The 23,781-nt window shown below is 45.4% G+C and overlaps 1 protein-coding gene across 1 annotated transcript in view; it reads right to left on the reverse strand.

Annotated features, from left to right (window-relative positions):
* Positions 1-23,781, reverse strand: part of LOC135906723 (neuropeptide SIFamide receptor-like) — a 111,118-nt gene that overhangs the window by 6,343 nt on the left and 80,994 nt on the right. The window contains exon 2 of the mRNA XM_065438309.1: positions 11,699-11,798. Coding sequence (XP_065294381.1) covers positions 11,699-11,798 — 100 coding nt within the window. The remainder of the gene's footprint in view (positions 1-11,698; positions 11,799-23,781) is intronic.

Here is a 23,781-nt window from a genome sequence, read left to right on the forward strand (position 1 = left end):
ACATATTCACCAATACAAAAAAAGACAAGTACATTTATAACATTTTCTTGAAACATTGTTCTTTAAACATTGTGACAACATTCATTTTTCAAAAACACGCCATTGTAATTTATACAGCCACTTATAAGGGTATAATTTAGTACAGCAACATGCTTTTGTACAAAGGATACTCAAAAAATATAAGCAAAATACCGTTATATAAGTCATTTTAATCATTGCTCAACCGTTTGCGTCACTGGTTCCACGTAAATGCGCCGTATTCCGAAAGTTGTGCTGTCAACGTTCGCCTTGAAATATCATTTAGGGTTATATCAACATTCTGTAAGGCGTTTAGTAACTTCGGTACGCGATATTCTAATCTAGTAAAGCCATAATTTGTTCTTGAAAATGGCAGTAGCCAAGCATTCTTTTGCCTCATATTGTACGGTACATGTGTGGGGAAAGTTAATTTGCATATATCTAAGAAAAATGTGTTGTTGTATAGAAGACTGTTTTTGCACTTTAAAACAAGGTTTGTTTCGTACGAGTGTTGTACGGGAATCAGATTAAGGGAGCGAAATATTGCAGCTGTATTAGCATCGTAAGAGGCATTCACAATATTGCGAACGGCTTTTTTCTGCAGGACTAGTAGTCTCTGAAGATTCGTTTGAGAAGTGGTTCCCCATACGAGATTGCAATAATTTATATGAGGAGCAAGAAGGCTGTTGTAGATTAAAAGTTTAATTTTAGGGGGTAAAACATGTCTGAATTTGCATAGTATGCCACAAGCCCTGGCCAAAGACGTTGAAACTCGGGCGACGTGATCATCCCACAATAAATGCTCATTAAAAACTACTCCCAGAGTCCTTACTGTTTTTACAAGCTCTATCCTTTCCGCACCAAGCGTTAACATTATGTTTCTATCAATTTTTTTCTGTGGTGGAGCAAACAGAATAGCTTTTGTTTTCGTACTATTTATTTCCAACGAGTTAGTTTTACTCCAATTAAGTAAACTACTCAGGGTGTTATTTGCCAGGTTCGAAAGGTAAGCCAGACTAGTTGACTGGAAAAACAAGCTGCTGTCATCGGCATAAATTATGAAGTGTGTTTTTTTGCTTATATGAACGATGTCATTTATGTAGATGTTGAACAATGTTGGCCCAAGAACACTGCCTTGCGGAACTCCTTGCAAAATTTTTTGAAGGGTTGATTGGTGGGATTTAATTGAGACGCACTGCTTTCTATGTCTTAAATATGACTGTATAAGTGCTAATGGAGTGCCGCGAAACCCATAATGTCGTAATTTATCAAATAAAATTAAATGATTAATCCGGTCGAACGCTTTAGAATAGTCAATAAAAACTCCTATTGTTATCTTTTTATCTTCAAAACCATTAAGAATGAATTCTTTTTGTGACAGTAAAGCAAGCTCTGTCGACATTCCTTTTCGAAAACCAAATTGTTGCTTGGATATGATAGAATGTTTTTCGCAAAATGATGTAACCCTTTTACAGATAATTTTTTCTAATCCTTTTGAAATTACAGGTAATACTGAAACTGGTCTGTAATTTGAAAATTCGTTTTTGTTCCCCGATTTAAACAGCACAGTTCATTAATAGCCGAGATAAAAATATTTCAGTGCCACGAACCCACGATTTCAGGAGGCAAGTGTCACCACCAACATAACAGTCTCTTCACTTGCCCCGTCTAGCCACTTCAAGCGAAATCACTTCCCTGCGTTCTCCCATACCGGAGCTCGAGGACCGCGTGACGCATACGTCAAAGACCGCGCATTCTTCTTTTTTGTCCCTTTTTTTGCTGCATGGCGCACTTACGCTGAAGGCGTCAAACGTGAGCTGTTGCGTTTGTGTCATTTCGTGCAGCGTACAATTTTGCGCTCTGTGCCCGAGAGCACCTGACTGGCGGTATAAGTCAGTGCTACACGAACATTGAGGCAGACACAAGTGGATCACCAAATACTATGGCGCCACCTTCAGACCCGCAGCCTTCCCTATCCCTACTTACTCTCCCGCGTCCACCCGGAACATAGAACTCCTTCTTGTGCTCAATGCACTCACTCCTATGCTACCCTTGTCCACATTCTCCTTGAATGCCCGGGGCCTGGAGCTCCTTATCACCTAGGAGGAATGGGATCGATGGATCCGGCCAGGCAGAACATTGCTGCTTACCGGGACGTCCACGTCATGGGACTTTATGAACTCACAAACGTTTAGTGCAGAGGGGTTGTGCGGTGACCCTGGGGCCTACGTGCCCGAATCCCTTGGTCAAATAAGGCTTCAAATAAGGTTGCTTCTCTCTCTCTCACAGAGCATGATCGTGCGCTAGAACACTGTAGAAAATGACATAGTTTCGGTGTCTGTGCGCGCGACTGCACGACGTGGGAACGAGCCGACAAAACGGAAATACATCACTCTTGTTGCGGTGCGAAGCAAAACAAAAACACGGAGACATTCGGATTGCTTGTTTTATTATTTTTCTGAACTTTAACTGGTCTATCGAAGCAACAAATTACACAAATAACAGATGTTGCCTTGAATAATTCTCGAAGTCACATGTCACTATGAGCGACGTCACAGCTACGTCACAGGTACGCTTTACGTCGACTTGGATTGGCCGGATTTTGCTCTTACGAACAGTTTTCGAGTAGGAGTTTACGGATATGTGGAAGTTCCCTGAAGCATTGCCGTTAGTATATACAAGTGTCAAACAGGGTATAGACCCTGTTTGTTGAAATACTGCCCTTGAAAAGGACGATGATGCAACCTACACTAAAGCAGAAAGGCATGAACTGGAAATGAGGGCCCGTATTCACAACAAGCGCTTACGCTGCAATTGTGAGAAAAAATTCCAGCCGATCCTGATACTGGACATGCTATTAGCAGAAGCCACCGGCTCATGGTAAAGAGCACTAACGAACAAACAGCTTCCTGGATAGGGGCTAAAAGTTCCTCCTCTATTCTCCGAATTCTAATTAAACTTTAAATTATTAACGTTGGTTGTTCAGGAGAGCTGATCCATGGTCACAGCTATATTTATTACAACACAGTTAATTTCCCTCGATTTGACTCTTTTCTTATCCATCGAGCGTGCTTGTCCATCCATGCAATGGCAGATGCTCTGTTTCGATCAAGCTGTTGATGGATCATCAGAAAAACCGAGCTTGGCCTACCTGCACGATAATGAAACTACTGATTTAATACGAGACGGGTTGTCTTAAGGCTTTTGGATCTCAGTAAATATAGCTCAAGACCGCAATGGTGACGTGCAAATTTCCGAACACTACAAAGTAGACACGTCAGAAGACAGTGTTTGGCCTTCAACGTTAATTTCAATAGAGTAATAACACGTTAAGCTTGCCTATTTCATGTGCCACCGACTATTCAGTGATTTAAATAGTGATTCTTGCTTTAAAAAATAGCATTCCACCAGCCACCATTCACACAGCTCGGAAATCAGGATTATATACGAGTAAGTCACTCGGCACGTAGAAAAATCTTAGAAAAGAAGGCAAATAAATTCGATTTAATATACCTAAATCCAATCAAGCTTTATTTCATCTCTCAACAAAGAGAGAGAGGGGGGTGGCGGGAAAAAGCTGCATTACTGCAGCTTGACTAAGCCCGGCCCCCTATGGTACAATTCGACAATGGGCAGCAGTAACATAGGTACATGAAAACATAAGCCTAGGCACTTTACAGAGAATGTGAAAAAAATAGAAACAGTAACATGGATGTACAGGTAGTAAATTGTTTTTTTTTGTGTGTGTGTGGAGCACAAAAAATGAAAAACGGTATCAAAGAGGTACATATGAAATAATTTCACAAAATAAACTGTGACAATGCAGCTAAAAAAATGAAAAGAAAAATGAATATATCAGACGCATCGAACTTGATATAAATAGACGACATACGTATATATAGGTCGGAATACACATGCTCATGCATACTGATATGTATACAATAATCAAATACAAGTATAAGAATCAAACAGCGGGATTTTTCGAAAGGAAATAAGTAAAAAAGGAACGAGGAGACATAGCATCCCGGTTTAATCCACTTGAATTTAGAGTGTTTAGAAGATCAGCAATGCGGTAGGATAGAGAGAGAGAGAATGAAGAGGAAAGGCAGGGAGGTTAACCAGATATGAGTCTCCGGTTTGCTACCCTGCACTGGGGATGGGGGATAGGGGTTAGAAAGATGACAGAGAGGGAAACGCAAAAAAAAAAAACACGAACGCGCACACATGGAGACATACACACAAAAGGCGTTCCAGTTAAAGTCGTTCACACAGGCCGGTAGATCGCAAGAAGCGCAAAAGCGCTTGCACGGCCTTCTTCTGTGACGGTAGGTCCTTTCGATGTTGCAGAATTCTTTTTTCGGATAGTGGTTGGTCGTCCAGTTGGTCTAGTTCCTGGCTGAGGCATGCCCTCTGTGGACTGTACTGCGGGCAGGTGCACAAAATATGGCCAATTGATTCTTCATGGCCGCAGTGGTCACAGGTTGGGGTGTCGGTCATCCCTATGCGGAAGTCATAGGCTTTAGTAAAGGCAACGCCCAACCAAAGTCGATATAAAAGCGTGGCGTCTCTACGGCGAAGCTGTGATGGCGCTCGAAGACTTAATGTTGGATCAAGTGAGTGCAGTCGCGGATTTCTTAAATGTGGCTCATTCCATTGCGACGCGGTGCACTGCCGAGCAAGTAGGCGGAGCTTCCGTGCAGCGTCAGTTCTAGCAAGAGGAATGGGGACGTGGCGCTCCTCAGTATGGGCTGAGCGGGCAGCGTGATCCGCCCGTTCATTGCCGACAATCCCGCAGTGACTTGGAAGCCACTGAAAGGTTATGTCGTGGCCTGCATCACTTATATGGTGTAATGTCTCTGTAATATGGAATATTAGTTGTTCGTGCGGTCCGCGTCGTAAAGGTGACAGTAGAGACTGCAGTGCCGCCTTCGAGTCACAGAATATTGTCCATTTGTGTGGCGGTTCATCACCAATGTGATGAAGAGCAGTAAAGAGCGCTGCGAGCTCTGCTGCTGTCGATGTTGTCGCGTGGGTCGTCTTAAATTTGATTGTTGTAGCTTTCGCTAGTATGACGATTGCCGCCGCGGAGCTGCTTGGAAGGACAGATCCATCAGTGTAAATATGCGTAGAGTCACGGTAATTCTCGTACAAATATAGTAGCGTGAGCTGTCTAAGGGCTGGTGATGACAGATCAGCTTTTTTCGAGATACCAGGTATTGCGAGGTTGATTTTCGGCTGAGCGAGGCACCATGGAGGGATCGAAGGTCTCGCAGCCGGAGTGAAACAAGCTGGCAATGATTCATCATATGCAGTTATCGTTTGGCTGAAAGATGTGTGTGGCCTGTCCGCTGGTAGAGAGGCTAAATGGTGACGAGGAGTCCTGGCTAGATGCCTTATATGGGTCCTGAGTACTTCAATTTCAATGTGGGTCTTGACAAGGTGGTCTCTAGCGATTGCTATCGTAGCCACTGTTGAAGCACTCTGAGGCAGGCCTAGACAGATCCGGAGCACTTGACCCTGAAAACTTTGTATAGTGCGTAGATTCGTTTTGCCTGTGTTGTTTATTGCTGGCAAGCTGTATCGCAGAAATCCCAGAAAAAGCACCCTGTACAGTTGTAACATGGCACTAGGCGACATTCCCCAGGTCTTGCCAGGGAAAAATTTGAACAGGTGGCATATGCCTGTCAACCGTTTTTTCACGTAAGATATGTGTGGGCTCCATGACAAGTCCCTGTCGATTATGACACCTAGAAACTTGTACGATCGGACCCGTCGTATTACTTGGCCATTTATCGTTACACTGTAGTTTGCCATGGGTTTGCGCGTAAATGGCACTAGTGCGCATTTCTCGGAGGAAATTTCGAGGCCTCGATTACGGAGGTAGACAGCAGTTTGTGTCGCGGCTTTCTGAATTCTCGCTCGCAGCTGTAGGCGTGTTACTGCAGATGTCCATATGCAGATGTCATCCGCGTACATTGATAGCCTGACTGTGGTTGGCACGTGCTCAAGGAGAGCAATTAGTGTTAGATTAAACAACACGGGGCTAAGTACACCGCCCTGGGGGACGCCGCGGTAGCTATAATGTAGAGAAGTATGGTCTTCCTCGGTGCTTACAAAGAAGGATCGCATGGATAGATAGCTCCGTATCCATTGAAACAACCGACCACCCACTCCTACCTCTGCGAGAGCAGAGAGGATGGCTTCATGCGTAACGTTGTCATACGCCCCTTTAACGTCGAGGAATAAGGATGCGCAGAGACGCTTACGGCGTTTCTCATGTTGAATGTAGGTGACCAGGTCGACGACGTTATCGATCGATGATCGACCGCGTCGGAAGCCCGCCATGGCATCTGGGTAGGTGTTGTGGTACTCCAAGTACCACTCCAGGCGTCCTAGGATCATCCTTTCCATTACTTTGCCCACACAGCTCGCCAAAGCGATCGGGCGATATGAGGAGAGCTCCAACGGCGACTTGCCAGGCTTCAGCAGTGGAACAAGGCGACTTGTCATCCAGGTTGTGGGTAGCGTGCCATTTCTCCAAGATTCATTGTACACCTCAAGAAGAACCCCTCTCGCTCGCTCCCCCAGGTGACACAAAGCTCGGTAGGAAATTCCGTCAGGTCCTGGCGCTGATGTGCGGCTACACAAAGCTAATGCTGCCTTAAGTTCGTGGATCGAGAATGGTAGATCCAGCCGGTGATCACGTGGTGGCGGACAGCTGCTCGAAGGCGATGGAATGTTGGTAGCTGTGAGTTGGCCGGATAATCTGGCGCAGAAATCCTCTGCCACGTCAATCTCCGATCTCTTTTGAGAGAGGGCAAGTGCCTTGAATGGGAATCGCTGTACGGGAAGTGTCCGCAGTCCGCGCACCATTCTCCATAGTTGCGATAAAGGCTTGCGTGGATCTAGCGACTCACAGAAGGCAGCCCAACGTTGCGATTCGAGCTTGTCTAACCGGCGCTGTATCTTCTTTTGCGTGCGCCTGGCGGTCCGTAGATCGTCCATTGTTTTCGTACGTCGGTATCTTCATTCAGCACGTCGTCGGATTGCTCGAAGTCGTTCTAGTTCCACATCATAATCATTAAGTTTCGAGGAGCATGTTAGAGTACGCATAGTGTCTTGCACCACGCTCTTGATTGCCTCTTCCAAGTCGAAAAATGGATTGGCGTCGCAGTGTTCTTCCATAATAGACTGAAATTTAGGCCAGTCCACTCTTTGGATCTTATCCCGTATTTTGGAAGCGGTCAATCCTCTGATCTTGATGTACGTGGGGATATGGTCGCTTCCGTGCGTCTCTATGTCCGCAAACCACCCTGCATGTCTGACTAGGCTTCGTGAGACGAAAGCCAAGTCAAGACAGCTGCTGTACGTGGAGCCACGTAAAAACGTAGGACTTCCATCATTCAGCAGCCAAAGTTCATTACTGTAGGCGAAAGATACCAGAGCTCTGCCTCTTGCGTTGATGATCGGACTTCCCCAGAGTGTATGATGGGCGTTGAAATCTCCAGTGATGACCCAGGGATTGGAAGTTGAGGAAAGGATGTCTCGTAGTCTTTTGTAATCAAATCGACTTGACGGAGATAGGTAGGCGCCTACAAAAGTGAAGGCCAGATTCTTTTTCCTTACGTTTAGGCATATATATTGATTACTGTCATTAGGTGGTACAGGCTGATGAGTGTAGGTGAGGTCACGGCGAATGAACACCAAAACCTTACTGTTTTCATAAACAGCTGACGACATAAATGATTCATATCCAGAAAGCCTGATTTTGTTGAATAAGTTCGGCTCGCAAATGACGATAATGGCAAACATATTGGCGAACAGGAAGCGACGGAAATCCGAAAGGCGCGCTCTGAGTCCGCGGGCATTCCACTGAAAAATAGCTGCTTGTCGGACCTCTTCCCTAAAAGAGCGTGGCTGTGGAACCATGATCTACTCAAGGCTTGCAAGCACCGGACTCAGAGCGTCCAGTACTTGAAGCGCACTTCTGGCAGACGGTGTGTGCATGTTGCTTAGCAGCACGCGAATGGCATTCATTAAAGGTCTAATAAGTGCTATCACTTGCTCATCTGTTTTCCGCGACTCCTCGGATACAGCACCTTGCTGTACTGGGGGCGGCTTCTTCTGCGGCTCTTCTGGCGGTCGTGTACGCGGAAGTGGCGGCCATTCCTTTGTGGAGAGAGATCTGGCAGTTTGCTCCCTTCCAACATTGGTGATCGGAGTACTGGAAACGTCCGCTGATGATGATGCTTGACGAGGGGACTTTTCCTGAAAGCTTGATGTTTTCCGCCGTGAAGACCGTTGTCGGTGACGTCGTCTTCGCCGTACTTTCACAGCGGCCTCTTTGTGGGTAGAGTTGTCTCTCACCATTTGCTTAAGAATGGTGAACTCTTTCTTGATCTGGGGACAGTCTTTGGAAGAGGCGCAGTGATCACCTTAACAGTTAGGACACTTGAACGTGGTTGCGCTGCAGTTGTCTTCTGAGTGGGGTTCGGCACATCGAGGGCACAGGGCCGAATTTCTGCAAACACCCTTCACATGTCCAATCTTCTGACAATTGAAGCGTTGCATTGGTCTTGGAATAAATGGTCGAACCTGGTGGCGAAAGTGGCCGACCTTCACGTAGGGTGGAAGGCAGTCGCCTTTGAAGGTTATCTTCACACAACGTGTGTTGCCGAGGCGACCAACGTGCACAATCACGTTGTGTTCGCTTGCTGGTTTTATGAGAATTGGGAGGTGTGCATTGGATATTTCATTGTCAATGTCATAGATGATTCCAGTTATTGTGGCACCATTCGTTGGCACGATGGATCGGACCTTGATGTTTCCCAGCTGCGTTACATGTTGTAGTATGGTCAGTGCACTCGGGTTCATCACATCGATTGCCAGGATGTTTCGTCTAGTATTTATCCTAACATCCTTGATCTCATTTGGCACGGTGTTCTCTAGATACACGGAGAGTGCTTGCCTGTTGAGGACGCGCAGGTTGTCGGTAGCGTTCTGTGGCACAAACAGGATGGAGTGAGGCCATCGCTGAGGAGCTGTTTTCACAGTGTTCGAGCTGGATGCCGAAGATGAGTTGATAATTCTTCGTTTGGCCTTGCGGTACTGGACAAGTCGAAAGCTGTCCTCCGAGGACTCGTCACCTGATCCGCAGTACAGCTCTGTGTCCTCGCTACCACTTGACGTACTTCCTCGCTTCCTCGAACCGATGTCCGCGGGTGAACGGGAACCGGGAGGATCCTCGGGGTGTTGTACATCCATCACCGCGATGGAGGGGGCGGTAGACCCCACAGGTGCAGTAAGAAGTCCAGAAAAACACAGAGACGGGCGAGATGTGTTCCGCAAGAGAAGCACTTCGTCTTCCTCTCTCCGTAGGATAGAGATTGCTGCCCATAATTAGTACGACAAAAGCGTGTTAACCAAATGTCAGCATGTCTCTTGTTATAGGGAATTTCGCGACAATTGAGGTTAAACAAATCAACATAATCAATATTTCTCGTTCTCAACGTAATTCTGTACATGCATGCTAGACGAAATGAATAAATGAATTCAACTGGCATTATTTTGTATTCGTAAAAATATTTAGACGTGTGTTCTTTGGAGGAAAGATTAGCTACAGCACGGATTGCTCGTTTTTGACATAATATTAGTTTAGTGATGTTTTGTTTTGATGTTGTTGCCCAGACTAGGTGACAATAATTTAGTGTAGAAAGAAAAAGTAAGTTATACACAGTTCGTTTCATAGTCCTAGGTAAGACATGGTGTCTATGTAACAGTCCCGTTAATCTGTTTAGCTTTCTGCAAAGACATTCGACATGTTTGTTCCGAATTAGATTTTCTGAAAATATAACTCCTAGTGTTTTAACCTCATTTAAAGTTTTAATTTCTTCACTTCTTAAGTACAACCTGTCTTCAAGATTTAGGGCCTTAAGCTTTGGGCGAAACATGATCGCGTGTGTTTTTTAGCATTAATTCTTAAATAGTTTCTATCACACAAATTTGCAATATCCTGGAGCACAACGTCTGCATAATGTACGAGTGTGTCTGGATTTGTGCCCCTGAAAAAATGGTGGTATCGTCTGTATGTCCTATTCATTTGATATTTTCAGCGGTCTGAAAAAGATGATTCATGTAAACAATCAAAAGAAGTGGTCCGAAAATGCTCCCTTGTGGCACACCATGCATGTGGGGAAGGTTTCATTTTTGAGTTTGAATGATTATGGCAAATGTACTCAGATCGATGTTGCAGATACGAAGACAATAACTGGCTTGCGTGACCACGTGCTCCGTGTTGTCCCAGCTTAGGTAAAAGTGTGGTATGATGAACAGTATCGAATGGGGGGAGGGAGGCTTTTGTGAATCTTAATATATACCTAAGACCAGTTCTTTTGCATCGAACGCCTTAGTTATAAATTCTTTTTGGGATAGTAAAGTCAATTCACTTCATTTGCCTTGGATAAAACTACACTGTGATATCGAGATGAGCGAGTGTTTATATGAGAAACCATACAATTGCTTGTGTATGCTTTTTTTCTAAGCCCTTCGAAAAAACAGGTAAAATAGAAATCGGACTAATATTATTTGGGTCGTTTTTACTTCCAGATTTGTAGATTGTGAATGTTATGGGCAAACTGCAAACACAACGAAGATTTGTTCAGGGGTATAGAGAACCGAATAAAGGGTTATCAGTACCTTCAGATTATCGCTAATACTATTGCCTACAAACTGTAGCGCTCAATACGCTTAGACGCAAACATATTGCCTCGTACGCAAATATTCGCTTCGGCACTTCTGCCTTTTACTCATATATGTATTTTTTGCTGTAATCTCTGCGGCTACCACAACCAAGATTTCGCTGCTCTAGGCAGCGACTGGAAAAAGAAAAAGGAAATAAGCAAAGAAAGAAACGTTTGACCACCGTTGAGGTCACCTGAAGCGATCAAAGATGACTGAGTTCAACCTAGAAAATGGATATAAGCGTCCCACTAGTGCAATGATAAAATGAAATCTATAAAGCTATATGCATTAATGGAATCATTTATCTCTTGTTTTATCGCAATTATCGTGCTCTAGGATTGTCTTTGACATTTTAGTGAACATGAGAAGTTGCTTGCATAGCATATGCGCCTACATACACATGAGCAGATATTACTCGCGCTTGTCATAGCTCATACATTAATTCTGCATTACGCGTGATTTGCATAAATTTGTAAGTTTATATCAAAGTCTTTGCATATTTGTAGAGTCCATGTAGAATATTTTTTTCACTCATAGAAATTGTGAAACATTTTGATTATTTCTACTTTTTTCTGCTTCTACTGTTCTTTCGTGTAGTGTTTTTTATACGTGTGTGTCTTCGGCTACGACTTTGTCTGATCGGGCTCTTCAGTATAGCCAAACTTCACATACTGTCGCAGTATATACACAACAGAAACAAATATAGAACTTAGCATACCGCGAAATACTAACACTCATTGGTCATGTGCCACGCTATAGCTATGGTTTAAATGGTTTTTATGGGTGCTTATAATTAGGAGAATCACCGGGATTGCATTATGACCCCGCATTTTCAGAGGGTGAGAACCTGTCCTAAGAAGCTCTGATCGGACGTCACTATCACACAGGTGAGCTCAGCTTGCAAACTGAAAGAAAATATGAGTGAAAAAAAGAACAATACCTGTCAATTGAAATGGCCATCAGAGTGTTGACGGATGCACAAACGGAAACTCCTTGCAGGTATGAGACGCTCTTGCAAACGAACAGACCAAGGAGCCAAGCTGGAAAGATGAAACAAGAGAAATAATTGGCGAAGCTCTTTTGTCACTGTGGAGAAATAGATAAGAGACTGAACAAAATAAAGATAATAATAAGAGAGAAAGAGAGGTAGAGAGAGTTGAATTCGCGAATGACACCTCAGTATCACCTACAATTATACGTGTCACGTGAAAGCGGCCCGAAAAGTCGCGCATGTTTCAAAACATGTCACGCGACAGTTTGATGTTTTATAAATCTAAGATTTTAAAAAGCTTAATCAACAGCAGGGCCCGTTTTTTTTTTACATTGCTCTGGGGACTGAAACAACATCTGCAACTACACGACTGTTCCTAGATGGGCTGCTGCTATATATTATGCACAGGCTCTCAAAGTGAACTGAATTGAGTTTGTACAGTTTGTACTATGCCGAACAGGACCGTAGCCAGGGAGCAGGAGGCACACCAAGCGTGTGCCCTCGCAACCTCTCAAAATTTGTGTGCCAGGATGCTGTTTTGCCCAGCCACCCCTCTTCTCCACCCGTCCCCGGTCAACTGCGTGCACCCCCACCCCTTCCCTCCCTCGAAAAACATTCCTGGATACGCCACTGGCGCCTGATCGCTGATTCGGCCCGCAAACGAGCGTAACTCGACTAAGAAGCAACGAATCACAACACTAGGAGCTCGCCCGCAACACGGATCCTTGTGTGCAGCGTGATTCGATTCGGCAGCACTCAACCACGTAAAGCTCGTCCACATAATGTAGTGAGTTGTGTGAACTTACTTTAGCCGATGCACGGTGGCCGACGAAGAAGAGCACGGAATTCTTGTGCAGCTAACCACATTTCTTTTAAACTTATTTACTTATTATTGGGATAGAAATTATACGGACACTCCAGGCGCATTTCTGTCGTCGGCGTTGCCGAGAGGTTCCGTATAAAGTCCACGTGAAATAATATCATCGCCGCGCGCCATATGCTGCATGTGCGAGTGAAAGCGTGCGAGGTGAGCTGGCCATCGCGGCTCAATCCCGCGCGCGCGACGGTGGAAAGCGGGGTGGAAGCGCGACGCCTTTCGTCGCGCTCAAGGCTTCGGGGAGAGGGTGGGTAATGGGGACGCGTTCTACTCCGGGTGGCCCAAGCGCGGCCCAGCCGGGCCGCTGTATCATATAAGCAATCTGCGACGGGTACCGAGTCCGTGCTGCGCCCTGTTTTCCCGACCTAGTTCGCGTTGATGCGAGCGGTAGCACGAAGGTGAATTCGCTCGCTGCTGCTACCGCGTTTCCTCACTGCAGCGTTTGGCAGCGAGCTTCCGCGATCGCCGAGTGAGATGTGTTCATGTTGTTTTGTGCGCGCGTGTGACAATGCTTTTTAATTTAGTTATACTCGCGGACAACTTTCGGTGGCTATGAAGGGAAAGCTACGGAGGCAAAGCGCACACAAGTGAGTCTCGAATTTTAATCCACGTTCGATTAGGCTAGGCAAGACAAAAACCCAAACACCTTATTATCAACACTTTAGTGAGACAGAACACAACCTTGAGTGCAAGGGTTTACTTATTTCACGGCTTCCCTCTTCCGCGTCTGGGGAAATGCGAAACCGTGGCGCGTGCAAGCTGCATTGATTCGCCGTCTGTTACGAGCAACTAAAAGCACTGTCAAACGCTGCCAGACTACTTGGCGCGGTAACCGCGGAGTGGCAGTAACACATGCGCAGCATCCACGCGCCCGTAGCTTTCCCTTCATAGCCACACAAATTTGTCCGTGTCTATAGTATGCCTACAAAAACGTTTACAGGTTTATGCGGCCGATAAATCTACTATCGTTACTTCGTATACCTGTCCACTAATTTGCTATCGCAATCGCTGCTTCGCCTTTCAAGCGAAACTGCGACTGTTTTTGTATTTCAGTATCAACAACTGGGTTTTTTAACGCACTCCTCAATCTAGGCAAGCCAACGCTTACTTAGATTTACAACCGGAATTATAAATATCTAGGCGTGGCTCACGGCTTCATCGTTCGAAGTTGAAAGCTATAGTCGCGGATGTAGCACTGCGGCTATATATTAAATCTCAACTTTTTTATCCATACGATACCTTCGCTGGATCTCGCGTGTTTGTCTACAGTTTCAGTAGATATATGGCTTCAAAAGCCGAACATGATATGAGAACTCCAGAAAACATTTTATGTTGACAGGTAGCCCTACCAATACATCACTCTATTATGAAGGAACATTCAATTTTCTGGGATTGAGAACGCTGCGTTATTCTGCATCATACCATCAATGTGAGCCCCCACGCAGTCGTTATACAAAACACCCTACGTATAGCACAAGCAAAGCACATCACGACAGACAGTTTAAAATGTAAATGAATTCTGGGGTTTACGTGCAGCAACCGTGATCTGATTATGACGCCCGTCGCAGTGGTGGACAGCGGATTACGTTTGACCACCAGGGTCCTTTAACGGGCCACAGTACAGTTAAATGTGAACAACAGCAAATGCAGGTGAAGTTTCAAGGAAGGCAACAACGTTAGTACCGATTGTGAAGCGTGACATTAATCTAAAGCGCATACAAGCTTAATGCCACAGTTCTTGCCATGTCTCGCAAACGCACTAAAAGCTCATAACTCTTCATGGTCCATATACATTGCTGGTGCTTACACAACTACAACCACTCGCCGTGGTTGCTTAGTGGCTATGGTGTTGCGCTGCTAAACATGAGGTCGCGCAGTCGAATACCGGCCACGGCGGCTGCATTTCGATGCGGGCAAAATGCGAAAACACCCGTTTACTTAGATTTAGGTGCACGTTAAAGGACTCCAGGTGGTCCAAATTTCCGGAGTGCCCAACTACGGTGTGCCTCATAATCAGATCGTGGTTTTGGCTTGTAAAATGTCACAATTTATTATTATTGCAACTACAACTACCAATATTCCGTGATATCACGTTTCACTTTATTAGAAAGCATTAGTGCGTCCGGTTTCAGACGGGACTCAAAAAATGCGCTGGAAACGGATTGCAAAACCCTGCCAACTCATTACTGATGTCTCCCGGTTTTTCCGCTTATTATGAGTGCCGCTGGAATAAGTGCTGGTCCATGTTAGGCCTACTTATACGGCTGCACGAACTCATCAATGCTCCTTGATAGCGCGGTTCTATTCAGAGGACGATAAAATAAAGCGAGCTAACGCAGAGTGCCTTATTGAGAAAACTGTGGTATATTCCAGCAACCGTGAGAGATATGTGCCCCTCTAGGTCAGGACTGTATAATCTCATTCGCGTGGATTACAGCAAGCAGATCAGAGAACCTAGTTTATATTCTAGGAGTTCGAACGTTCATTCTTCTTGACGTCTGTCCTTGATATCTGCAATTTGCATTTAATCACGTTCTTTGCGTCCTGGAGTTCCTGAATTTGGAATTTCATGGTGCACAGATTTTAGCTGTTATACTATACCGTCCCACTGTCACATTAATATGAACAACAGCCCCAGTGTCGAAATGAGAATAATTCTTCTTCAAGTACGATTAAGTTCTATCGCTAAGATCCGGGCATATCTGATTGAGCAGAATGTTCATATAATTTCATCAAATGGCAATACAAGGTTGCGACAGTGGCCTCCGCGAAGAACCTTGTCGGTTGTTCGGTTCATCGTCACACGGTTACAGCGTGCGAAGTGACGAATGATGACGCACGCACGGCGTGGTGGCGTACTGGCTTTGACATTTCTCCCTGAGGTCTGAATCAAATCCCGGCCGCAGCAGTCGTATTTCTATGGTAAGGCGGATTAGGCGTACGTAAAAGAATCCCAGGAGCTCAAAATTATTCCGGAGTCCCCCACTATGACATGTCTCATAATCATATCTTGGTTTTGGCACGCACAACCCCTGAATCCATTTGATTTTAAAAGTCACACACGTGCACACACTGGGCTGACTAGCAACACATATCATCATTAAAAAGGTGACGTTGGCTTTATCACTGAAATTTCGCTTCCTCCAGTTCAGTGGGTGCATATCCGTGTGCATGTTTTTTTTAATAATATTTTTTCATGAATGGAAAAGGGAATTAAGTCATCCAACAATGTATGCTGTATTCATAAACACAATCAAATAAAGTGTGCCCTGTACGTGTCTTCTCGCACCGAGCAAACAAACAAGCCGCGGAAGCTATTGCGGGTGGGAGAACTGCTTACACACCCATGTACCATGTTTCAGGTGCACGTTGAAAGCATCCGGTGGTCTGCTCAGCTCCTTGTTAACCATTAAGCAAAGTTTAAACTCGTAAGCACAAGCCAAATTTGTTAAGTAATTGTACGTCTATGAAACACGTGGTATGGCGCCTTTGTTGTTTCAATGGGCTCTGTATACATGAGCGCAGGCAGCGCGATGCTGTAAGAAAACATTTGTGTTCTTCCAAGCAAATTGTTTGTTGCATACTCCAAGAAAGTTCCTTGCGGTCCTTTCTTTATGGGTTAATGACATCGTTGATACTGTAAGTGACGTGTTTGTTATAGTGGTCGAAGACGACACCATTTCCTGTGTCTCTGGCTTTGATGCAAATGAAATCATCTTACACATTACGCACGTCAAAATAAAATTACAAGTGAACCATGCCATAGTTGTTTCCCACTAAAATTTCTGCAAGCTTGTCGGGGCAACTGCAATAATGGCTAATATTGAGACTGACTAAGAAAACTATATTGTGTGGACACGCACTTTTTTTCGATATTCATTTCTTTTCTCTTCGTTTTTTCTGCCCGTACCCCATCCCTCTGTGCAGAGTAGCCAACCGGACAACTAATATGGTTAACCTCTCTGCCTTTTATCACTTGTTCTTGCTCTCTCTAAACCCTACATCGTTGCAAAAAAGGGCGATTTGATAAGTTGCTAATATATGGCGCATATAGATTACACGTCAGCAGTTGAGAGAGATAGAGAGAGATAATTTATTAGAAAGGCAGAGAGGTCGGCCTGAGCTAGCATGCTCTGGCCTGATACTCTGCACAGGGGAAAAGGGAATGGGGACAAAAAGGAGGGATGAAACATTATGATGAGTACAGAAGGAAGGGATGCATATCTACACTAAAACAAAGGTTTTCTCAAAGCCTTGTTTGTAGTCCGGTGATCTTCCTTGCGGAACCCCAAGGCTAACTTGGTGTCTACCCTTTTCACTGTCAGCCATCGACACAAAAATAGTACGTCCACTGAAGTAGCTAAATATCTGCGCGTAGAGTCGGCCACCTATGCCAAGGTCTTCAAGCGCATCAAGAATGGTCTTATGAAGGACGTTATCATAAGCGCCTTTTATGTCCGAAAATATTGCACCCAATAATCACCGGCGTTCCTTTTCCTGTTCTACGCATGAAATGAGCTCGATAACTTCGTCTTTATATAGCCGTCCTCTGTGGAATCCATTCATAAAGTATTGAAAGCTGGCATCTTTCTCCAAGAGCCATTACAATCTTGTCAACACCACGCGTTCGATTACTTTCCCGACGCAGCAGGCTAGAGCGATAGGTCTATCGGAAGAAAGCTGGTATGCGCCCTTTCCTGATTTAAAAAGAGCCATTATACGGATTTACTTCCAATAGTCCGGAACTGCTGCGGTGTCCCAGGCGTAATTGTAAAATGACAGAAGGACTTCCCGCGCTTCCTCGCTCAGATGACAGAGAGCACAGTAGGTGATGTCATCAGGCCCTGGGGCGGACGATCGTCGGGAAGCAGAAATCGCAGCGTCCAGCTCATGCATAGTGAACGGCAGATCGAGGTGATCGTCATAAGATATCGGGGGGTCGCAATATGAAAGCTATGCCAGTGAGGTGGATGTGCCTACGAGTAATTCGCAATAATCTTCAGCTACTTTGCGTAGGTGTCTAAAGGCACCGTACAACCTGCATGCCATATTCTATATACAGGTTTTTGGGGGTCTATAGGACCAAAAAATGTCCTCCACCGTTTGCGTATCGAGTTTGTCGATCGGCAGTTAATACAAAACAAAACTATCTGTGGGATGAAATTTTAATAATTTTGTCTGGTTTACTCTGTATTTTTAGTATTCGAGTAAATTAAGGCAAGAAAATTATGTTAGAGAACTCATCAGAAATCGCTAGACTAAGAGGTTACTTACGAGCAAATAGCAGTGATCAATGGCTGATCCCGTGATCACGCACTCGCTGCAGAATACAGTCTTACAACACCTTCTCACATGCCGTTTAAAAAAAATAAGTATCAAAAAGAATGTCTTGGTGTTAACACTTTTTCTGAATGCGTACCTGTTCTGACGAACAGTTCCAGCGTAAGCACATCGTTGTGAATACGGGTGCAGTGCACGTATTCACAAAAATCTGCTATGCTACCATTGTTCGTAACAGCAACTTCGAGCCCATCCTGATGCTGCGCATATTATTAGCGAAGGCGGCCGGCCAATGGAAAACAGCTCTTACGCACTAAAAGATTGGCGAATTCGGCTTCAGTATTTCTGTCGCCGCAAGTACTTTGTGTTGAAGTGCAGTCAACTCCGGCCGTTTTCACCAGGGTAATCCGACTTTTTTTTTGTGCTTAATTCGAACACACTGGGGCGTCCCGGCGAGGAACTGCACATTGCTAAGGCAGGAAAAATATTTCAGTTCGAACGCGAAAGCATGCCGCTTCGCTTAATTCGACCCCACCAACACCCATCGGTGCCCCCTAATGTGAGCAGTCGTTACTAAAAGATTGAAAACACAAGGATTTCAGCAGGCGGCGCTACTGATTCCCCAGGCGTAAAGCTGTTTTACTCTACTTTTACTTTAGTTTTCATAAATTTCCTAACTTTTCTATTGTCGGCGCTGTTCGCCGCATCCTGATTGAGTGGCGCTCCGAGAGCGAGAAGCAAAAAGGCATTACAGACTACTACAAGAAATTCGTCAATTTTTCCGTTGTTTTTAAGTGAGCTATTTCGAATACTTCGATCAAATTTTATGCTCTCGCATGCTGCACAGTAACGGTAGCGACTGCATATGGCTGTCTCCTTGTTATGCTTTTGTTTAACTTTCCCGGCCATGGCGGTCGCATTTCGATGGGCGTGAAATGAGAAAACACCCGTGTACTTAGATTTAGGTGCACGTTAAAGAACCCCAGGTGGCCGAAATTTCCAATGTCCTCCACTACGGCGTGCCTCATAATCAGAAAGTGGTTTTGGCACGTAAAGCCCCCTAATTTTTTTTTGTTTAACTACTTTGTGCTACCTATTTAAATTTTCAGATATTTGTGCTAGCAGACAATTTCTTAATATGGGTTAATATTTTGTATGAATGTCCACGAACGAAAAAGAAACGGTCTGTTTTTCTTTAGCTTGCGTGAGAGCTGTAGTGTGTTTGCTGGCCCATCTCTCCACGCCTGGAGGACCCCTAATAAATTGTTGGAAAACAAACGAAGTTTGGATTGATGTGAAGCCCTCCGCTACAGGGTGCCTTTTAGCCCGCTGTGGAAACTCGAGAACATCGACCGGTTCAGAACTTGCTGCCCTCTGAGGTGCCGTTGATTATATTAACAACCAACCGGCTGATCAGTGGGCAATATTCTGCTACTCGAAGGAGGCGTTACAGTGTCTTGTGCCAGCTCTTCGGCGCGGGTCCTGTGAACAAATCGTGTCGGAGATACGAGAAATGGGGCGACATATTATCGCGAAATGACATGAAGTCGTGTTGCAGTGGCTGCCGGTCCATTACGGTATCTCCGGCAACGACCTCGCTGACGAAGCTGCTAGGAAAGCACACGAAGGAGCAACGCTTGTTTCTCTACCTTTATCGCGGACGGACGCAGCCCAACACTTAAGGAAGTTAGCGTACCGTATGGCATTGGAGAGGTGGCACACACCTGAATTCACCCAACATTGATTGCGCTCCCTCGATCCATCTATGCAACTGCGGCTATTACCTGGGCTTCCGCTAAATGAGGAAACAATGCTGTGCCGCTTACGCTTGGGCGTTGCATTCACCAGTACATATACGTGTTTATTGGAATGGCTGACGGCGTCGAGTGCAATGCCTGTGGTGTCGAGGAGACTATAAAACACCTACTGTGCTACTATCCATCTTTTGAAAATGAAAGACATGACCTCTGCGCAGCTCTAAATCAGTTAGATAGAAAACCGTTCACCTTGAACAAGATATTGGGACCATGGCCTCGCATATCGCAGCTACAAAATGCCACAAAAGCACTGCTGCGATATTTGAAAGCTACCGCATTAAGTCACCGCCTGTGATCCGTACTGAGTGCCCGATCGATATACCCAGTGGACTTTCTCTTCTTGTTTTAATCGTTCCCTCTGCTTTTACCTTTCCCCAGTGTAGGGTAGCCAACCGGGCTCAGTCCTAATCAATCTCCCTGCCTTTAGTTTATCATTTGCTCTCTCTCCCTCTTTCTCTCTCCATGACATCCTTCTGACCATCTGTATGTCATCTCCAAATGCCACTGACTAGAAAACAAAAACTATGCTCGTGTTTCCAGGAGGCGACAGAAAGGGTATGGACTCATGACTCTTATTTTGGGGCGAGCAAGGTGCTGCAATCGCTGCACCACATCGCGAAATCTTTCTATGACACGAATAACAGGCAGTGTTTCGGCTGGTCTTACGCCTCAATACGGTGATGAGCATTTTTTGGACGTTTCTTACGAAGCCGTGCTTCGATAAGCGTGCGCTCAGACGGTAACGAGGCCCGACACAGACTGTGAAGCGCAAACAGAGGATCCCACTTCGAGGCGACAACAAATGCGCCCTCCGTGGAGGTGGTAATTACCGCTAAGACACCTCTACCTTAACCTGGGCCTGACAAGCTGAACTAATTGATGAAAGGGGCCAATGTCGAAGGCTACCGTGTGAACCGCGTCAACCTCGGTTTCTCAGGTTGCACGCGGATTGCGACGTAGTCGAGGGCGAGGGTGTAACATAGGAGGCGGAGCCGCCACGGGAGGGATTTTGTAAGCGATTCGATGATTGTGATTACCCGAGATACAGTCATCATCCCAGATTCCCTAGTTTAGTCTCCTAGAGATTTAAAGTCACCTAGAAAGGCTATAAAAGCGGAGACCTTTGATGCAGTAGGAGTGTGTTGACGTGTCCTGATGTGAACTCAGACGTTTAATATGCTCCTACATGGAGTGAGCTTCCGTATCTAGAGCCAGTGTTAATAGTAGAGCTTTAATTTAGCGTTTGCAACCGAACGTAAAAGCGTTACGTACGTAAAGAAATAGCGTCGTCCTCACTGCGCATGCTTGGAACGTTATTGGGTTTCTGCAGTTTACGCACGCTAAGAAATAACGCTGTCGAACATAGCGGCACCCATGGCTCCCACTTCAGCGTGAATTCTCGTGATGGCTACGCTCTCGCTCGCGCTGATCGCCAGTAACTGTCGAAATAAGCTTTCGCTTTCTCCAAACTCACCTGAAAGGTTACTTATGAGCGCATAGCATGTCCATTTTCTGAGATCGTTCGGCGATTCTGGCGCCCGTACGCCTAACAAGATGCGTCCACATAGCAACAGCAGGATGGTTGCTAATGGAATGTCTTGGCTTGGATACGTTTGCCACGAGGCACCACACGGAGCCCTGTTTTATAACGTTTTATTTACGTTTGTGTTTCCGTAAGGTAAACTAAAAGACTTGAAAGGACACGCACCGTAACGTCCCGCAACGTGCTTACGTTTAACGTACGTAAGGCGACAAATGCTATTCTAAAACTGTCTAATGTAAAATTAACCCTTTTTCCTTAATTTCTACTACCGGACGTACTCGTCTATGGGCCTGGAGCATTCCTAGCATACACACTAACCAGAGCCGCAACACTAGCTGTTGTTGCCTGCGCAGAAATAGGATAGCAAAAAAAAAAGTTGGCAGATCCAACACCTATCTTGGAATCATGAAGCGGGTAATGAAATGCTATAAATTTGCGCATTTTATTTCTCTGTGTTTAGTGGAAAAGAACGTTGTTTACGCGCATGTGAATTCTAGCCATGCACTTGGACTTACGCGGCGATCATGTTAAATAGCTAGATAGCGTTATACGATATATTCACTGGCGCCGACAATCCGTCTCGTGCGGCACATTGCAAACTGAGCGAGGTGTGGCGTGACTGCCTCGCTATTCTGGAGATCGTGAGAGGCAGCACGTTGGTGACGCGAGGGCGCGATCCACGGCAGCCGCTGCAGAAAGACCTCTTAGACGACGCACACTAATCTGGCGCCATCTCGTAGTCATCGTCGGAGCACTACGCTTTTCTTTTCACGCTTAAGCCAAACCCTCCTCCTACTTTTCCCGCCTCATGGTTCCGCTGCATGCTTCTCCTCCGCTTTCCTCCTCACGTCTTTCACCGACGCTGCGCTCTGCGTTCGCTCTGTCACCCTTCGCTGTGCTCGTTCGCTCGGTTACGCCGACGCCGACGCTCGCAGCAGGAACGGGCGCCTAAGACCTAGGCTCTAAAAAAAAGGAGGAACGACACCTTTATATTTCATCTCAAGACTGCTGGTCGGTCTCATTGTGGTGCGGACGAGATGACAAAGTATATGTCGACATATAGAAAGAAATACTTTCGTCCTAACACCTATACGACTAGTGCACCTCCTTTAGAGACGCCGTTGATGGCCACCTAGTGGACGCTTTCGAAAGTACTCACGGGTTGCAGTTGCAGATGACAAAACTTTGCAGCCAGAATGGCTGAAGTTCGCGGCTGTGATTTCCGCTTTGTTCGGTCGCCAGACCACTACTTTAGCGGTAACAGCTGCAGGAAATGCGCGAGCCTCTGAGAGCGGACATGCACGCGCTGTTACTGGATTTTAGCAGAATCTAGTCCGCACATGGGCCAGCTGCGTCCCGCATAAAAGCGCAACTAAGTCCAGTTATACGAAGTGAAGCCCGTGTTAAGGTAGCAGTTTTGTTTTGTTGGCTAAATGCGATGTTTTGATTTTTTTTTCTATCCTTGCCATAGTAATTTTTCTGTGCCTTAATAACAGGCCCACGTAGTTGCAGCAGACATATTTAAAACGACTCCGCACGGCGCGATGCTAGTACACATTGTATTAATATTACTACCGGTGAATACACGTGGCATCGCTGAATAAGTAACGTCAATGTGTCCTCATGAAAGCTAATTGCGAATTTGTTAATAGCAATGCACACATTAGTCAATCAAGTCACCGGAAGCACGAGTGAAAACAAGCGCGAGTTAGCGTTGTGCCACCGATGCAAATCCACTGAGCACGTCGACGAACTGCACCTCCCGCTACAGTTTTCACTATTTCAATTGCGCTTGGGGACCTTCTTGGAAAAGTGCAAAGAGAAAGTCTTAACAGCGTCTGAGTTGTTTTTTTCGAATGTTCCGTAAAACAAGCCACAGGATATACTTAAAATTGCAACAGAGGCAACCACGGTAGATGGGCGCTGATTCTTTGCAAGGTAGACGGGCGCTGGCAGAAAGGATGGCTATTTTTCTTTTGTGGCATAAGAGTGCAATACTATGCCGCAAAAGATAATAAGAAAGAATTCGAATGAGTGAGAACTTCACACGCAAGAAGGCATTCAGCTGTGAAACAAACAAAGCAATCTGCGTGGTAACTCTGCTCAGACAGCATCAAGGTGCAATGACTTCTCAAACATGACTCGAATTTTTCTATGAAAAACAAACAGCCATACCGCATGCAGCAGCTAACAGTAATCCTCACCCTGAGCTACCTATTTTCTAATACATTTCCCAAGCAACCAAAATATCGAAAACGTCCTCAGGCGAAAAGCGCTTGCCTGAAATCATTCCGAAGTGTGATTGAGGCCCTTTACAAACGAGGCGAGGCGAACACCTCGTACTTTAAAAAATCAACTGTTCTGCATGAAGCAACTAGCAACAGTTCTTCAATATGCGCGAAGCCACGCTTAATATAGATGCAGAAGCATGAATTGCGTAACAGCTGGTGCGACGATTTAACTGGCCTTATAAAACAAACAAGCTCAATAGCTTCCAGCCTCAGATGTTTTAAGA

Source organism: Dermacentor albipictus, chromosome 1, assembly GCF_038994185.2.
Source record: "Dermacentor albipictus isolate Rhodes 1998 colony chromosome 1, USDA_Dalb.pri_finalv2, whole genome shotgun sequence".
In the NCBI taxonomy this organism is placed as follows: Eukaryota; Metazoa; Arthropoda; class Arachnida; order Ixodida; family Ixodidae; genus Dermacentor; species Dermacentor albipictus.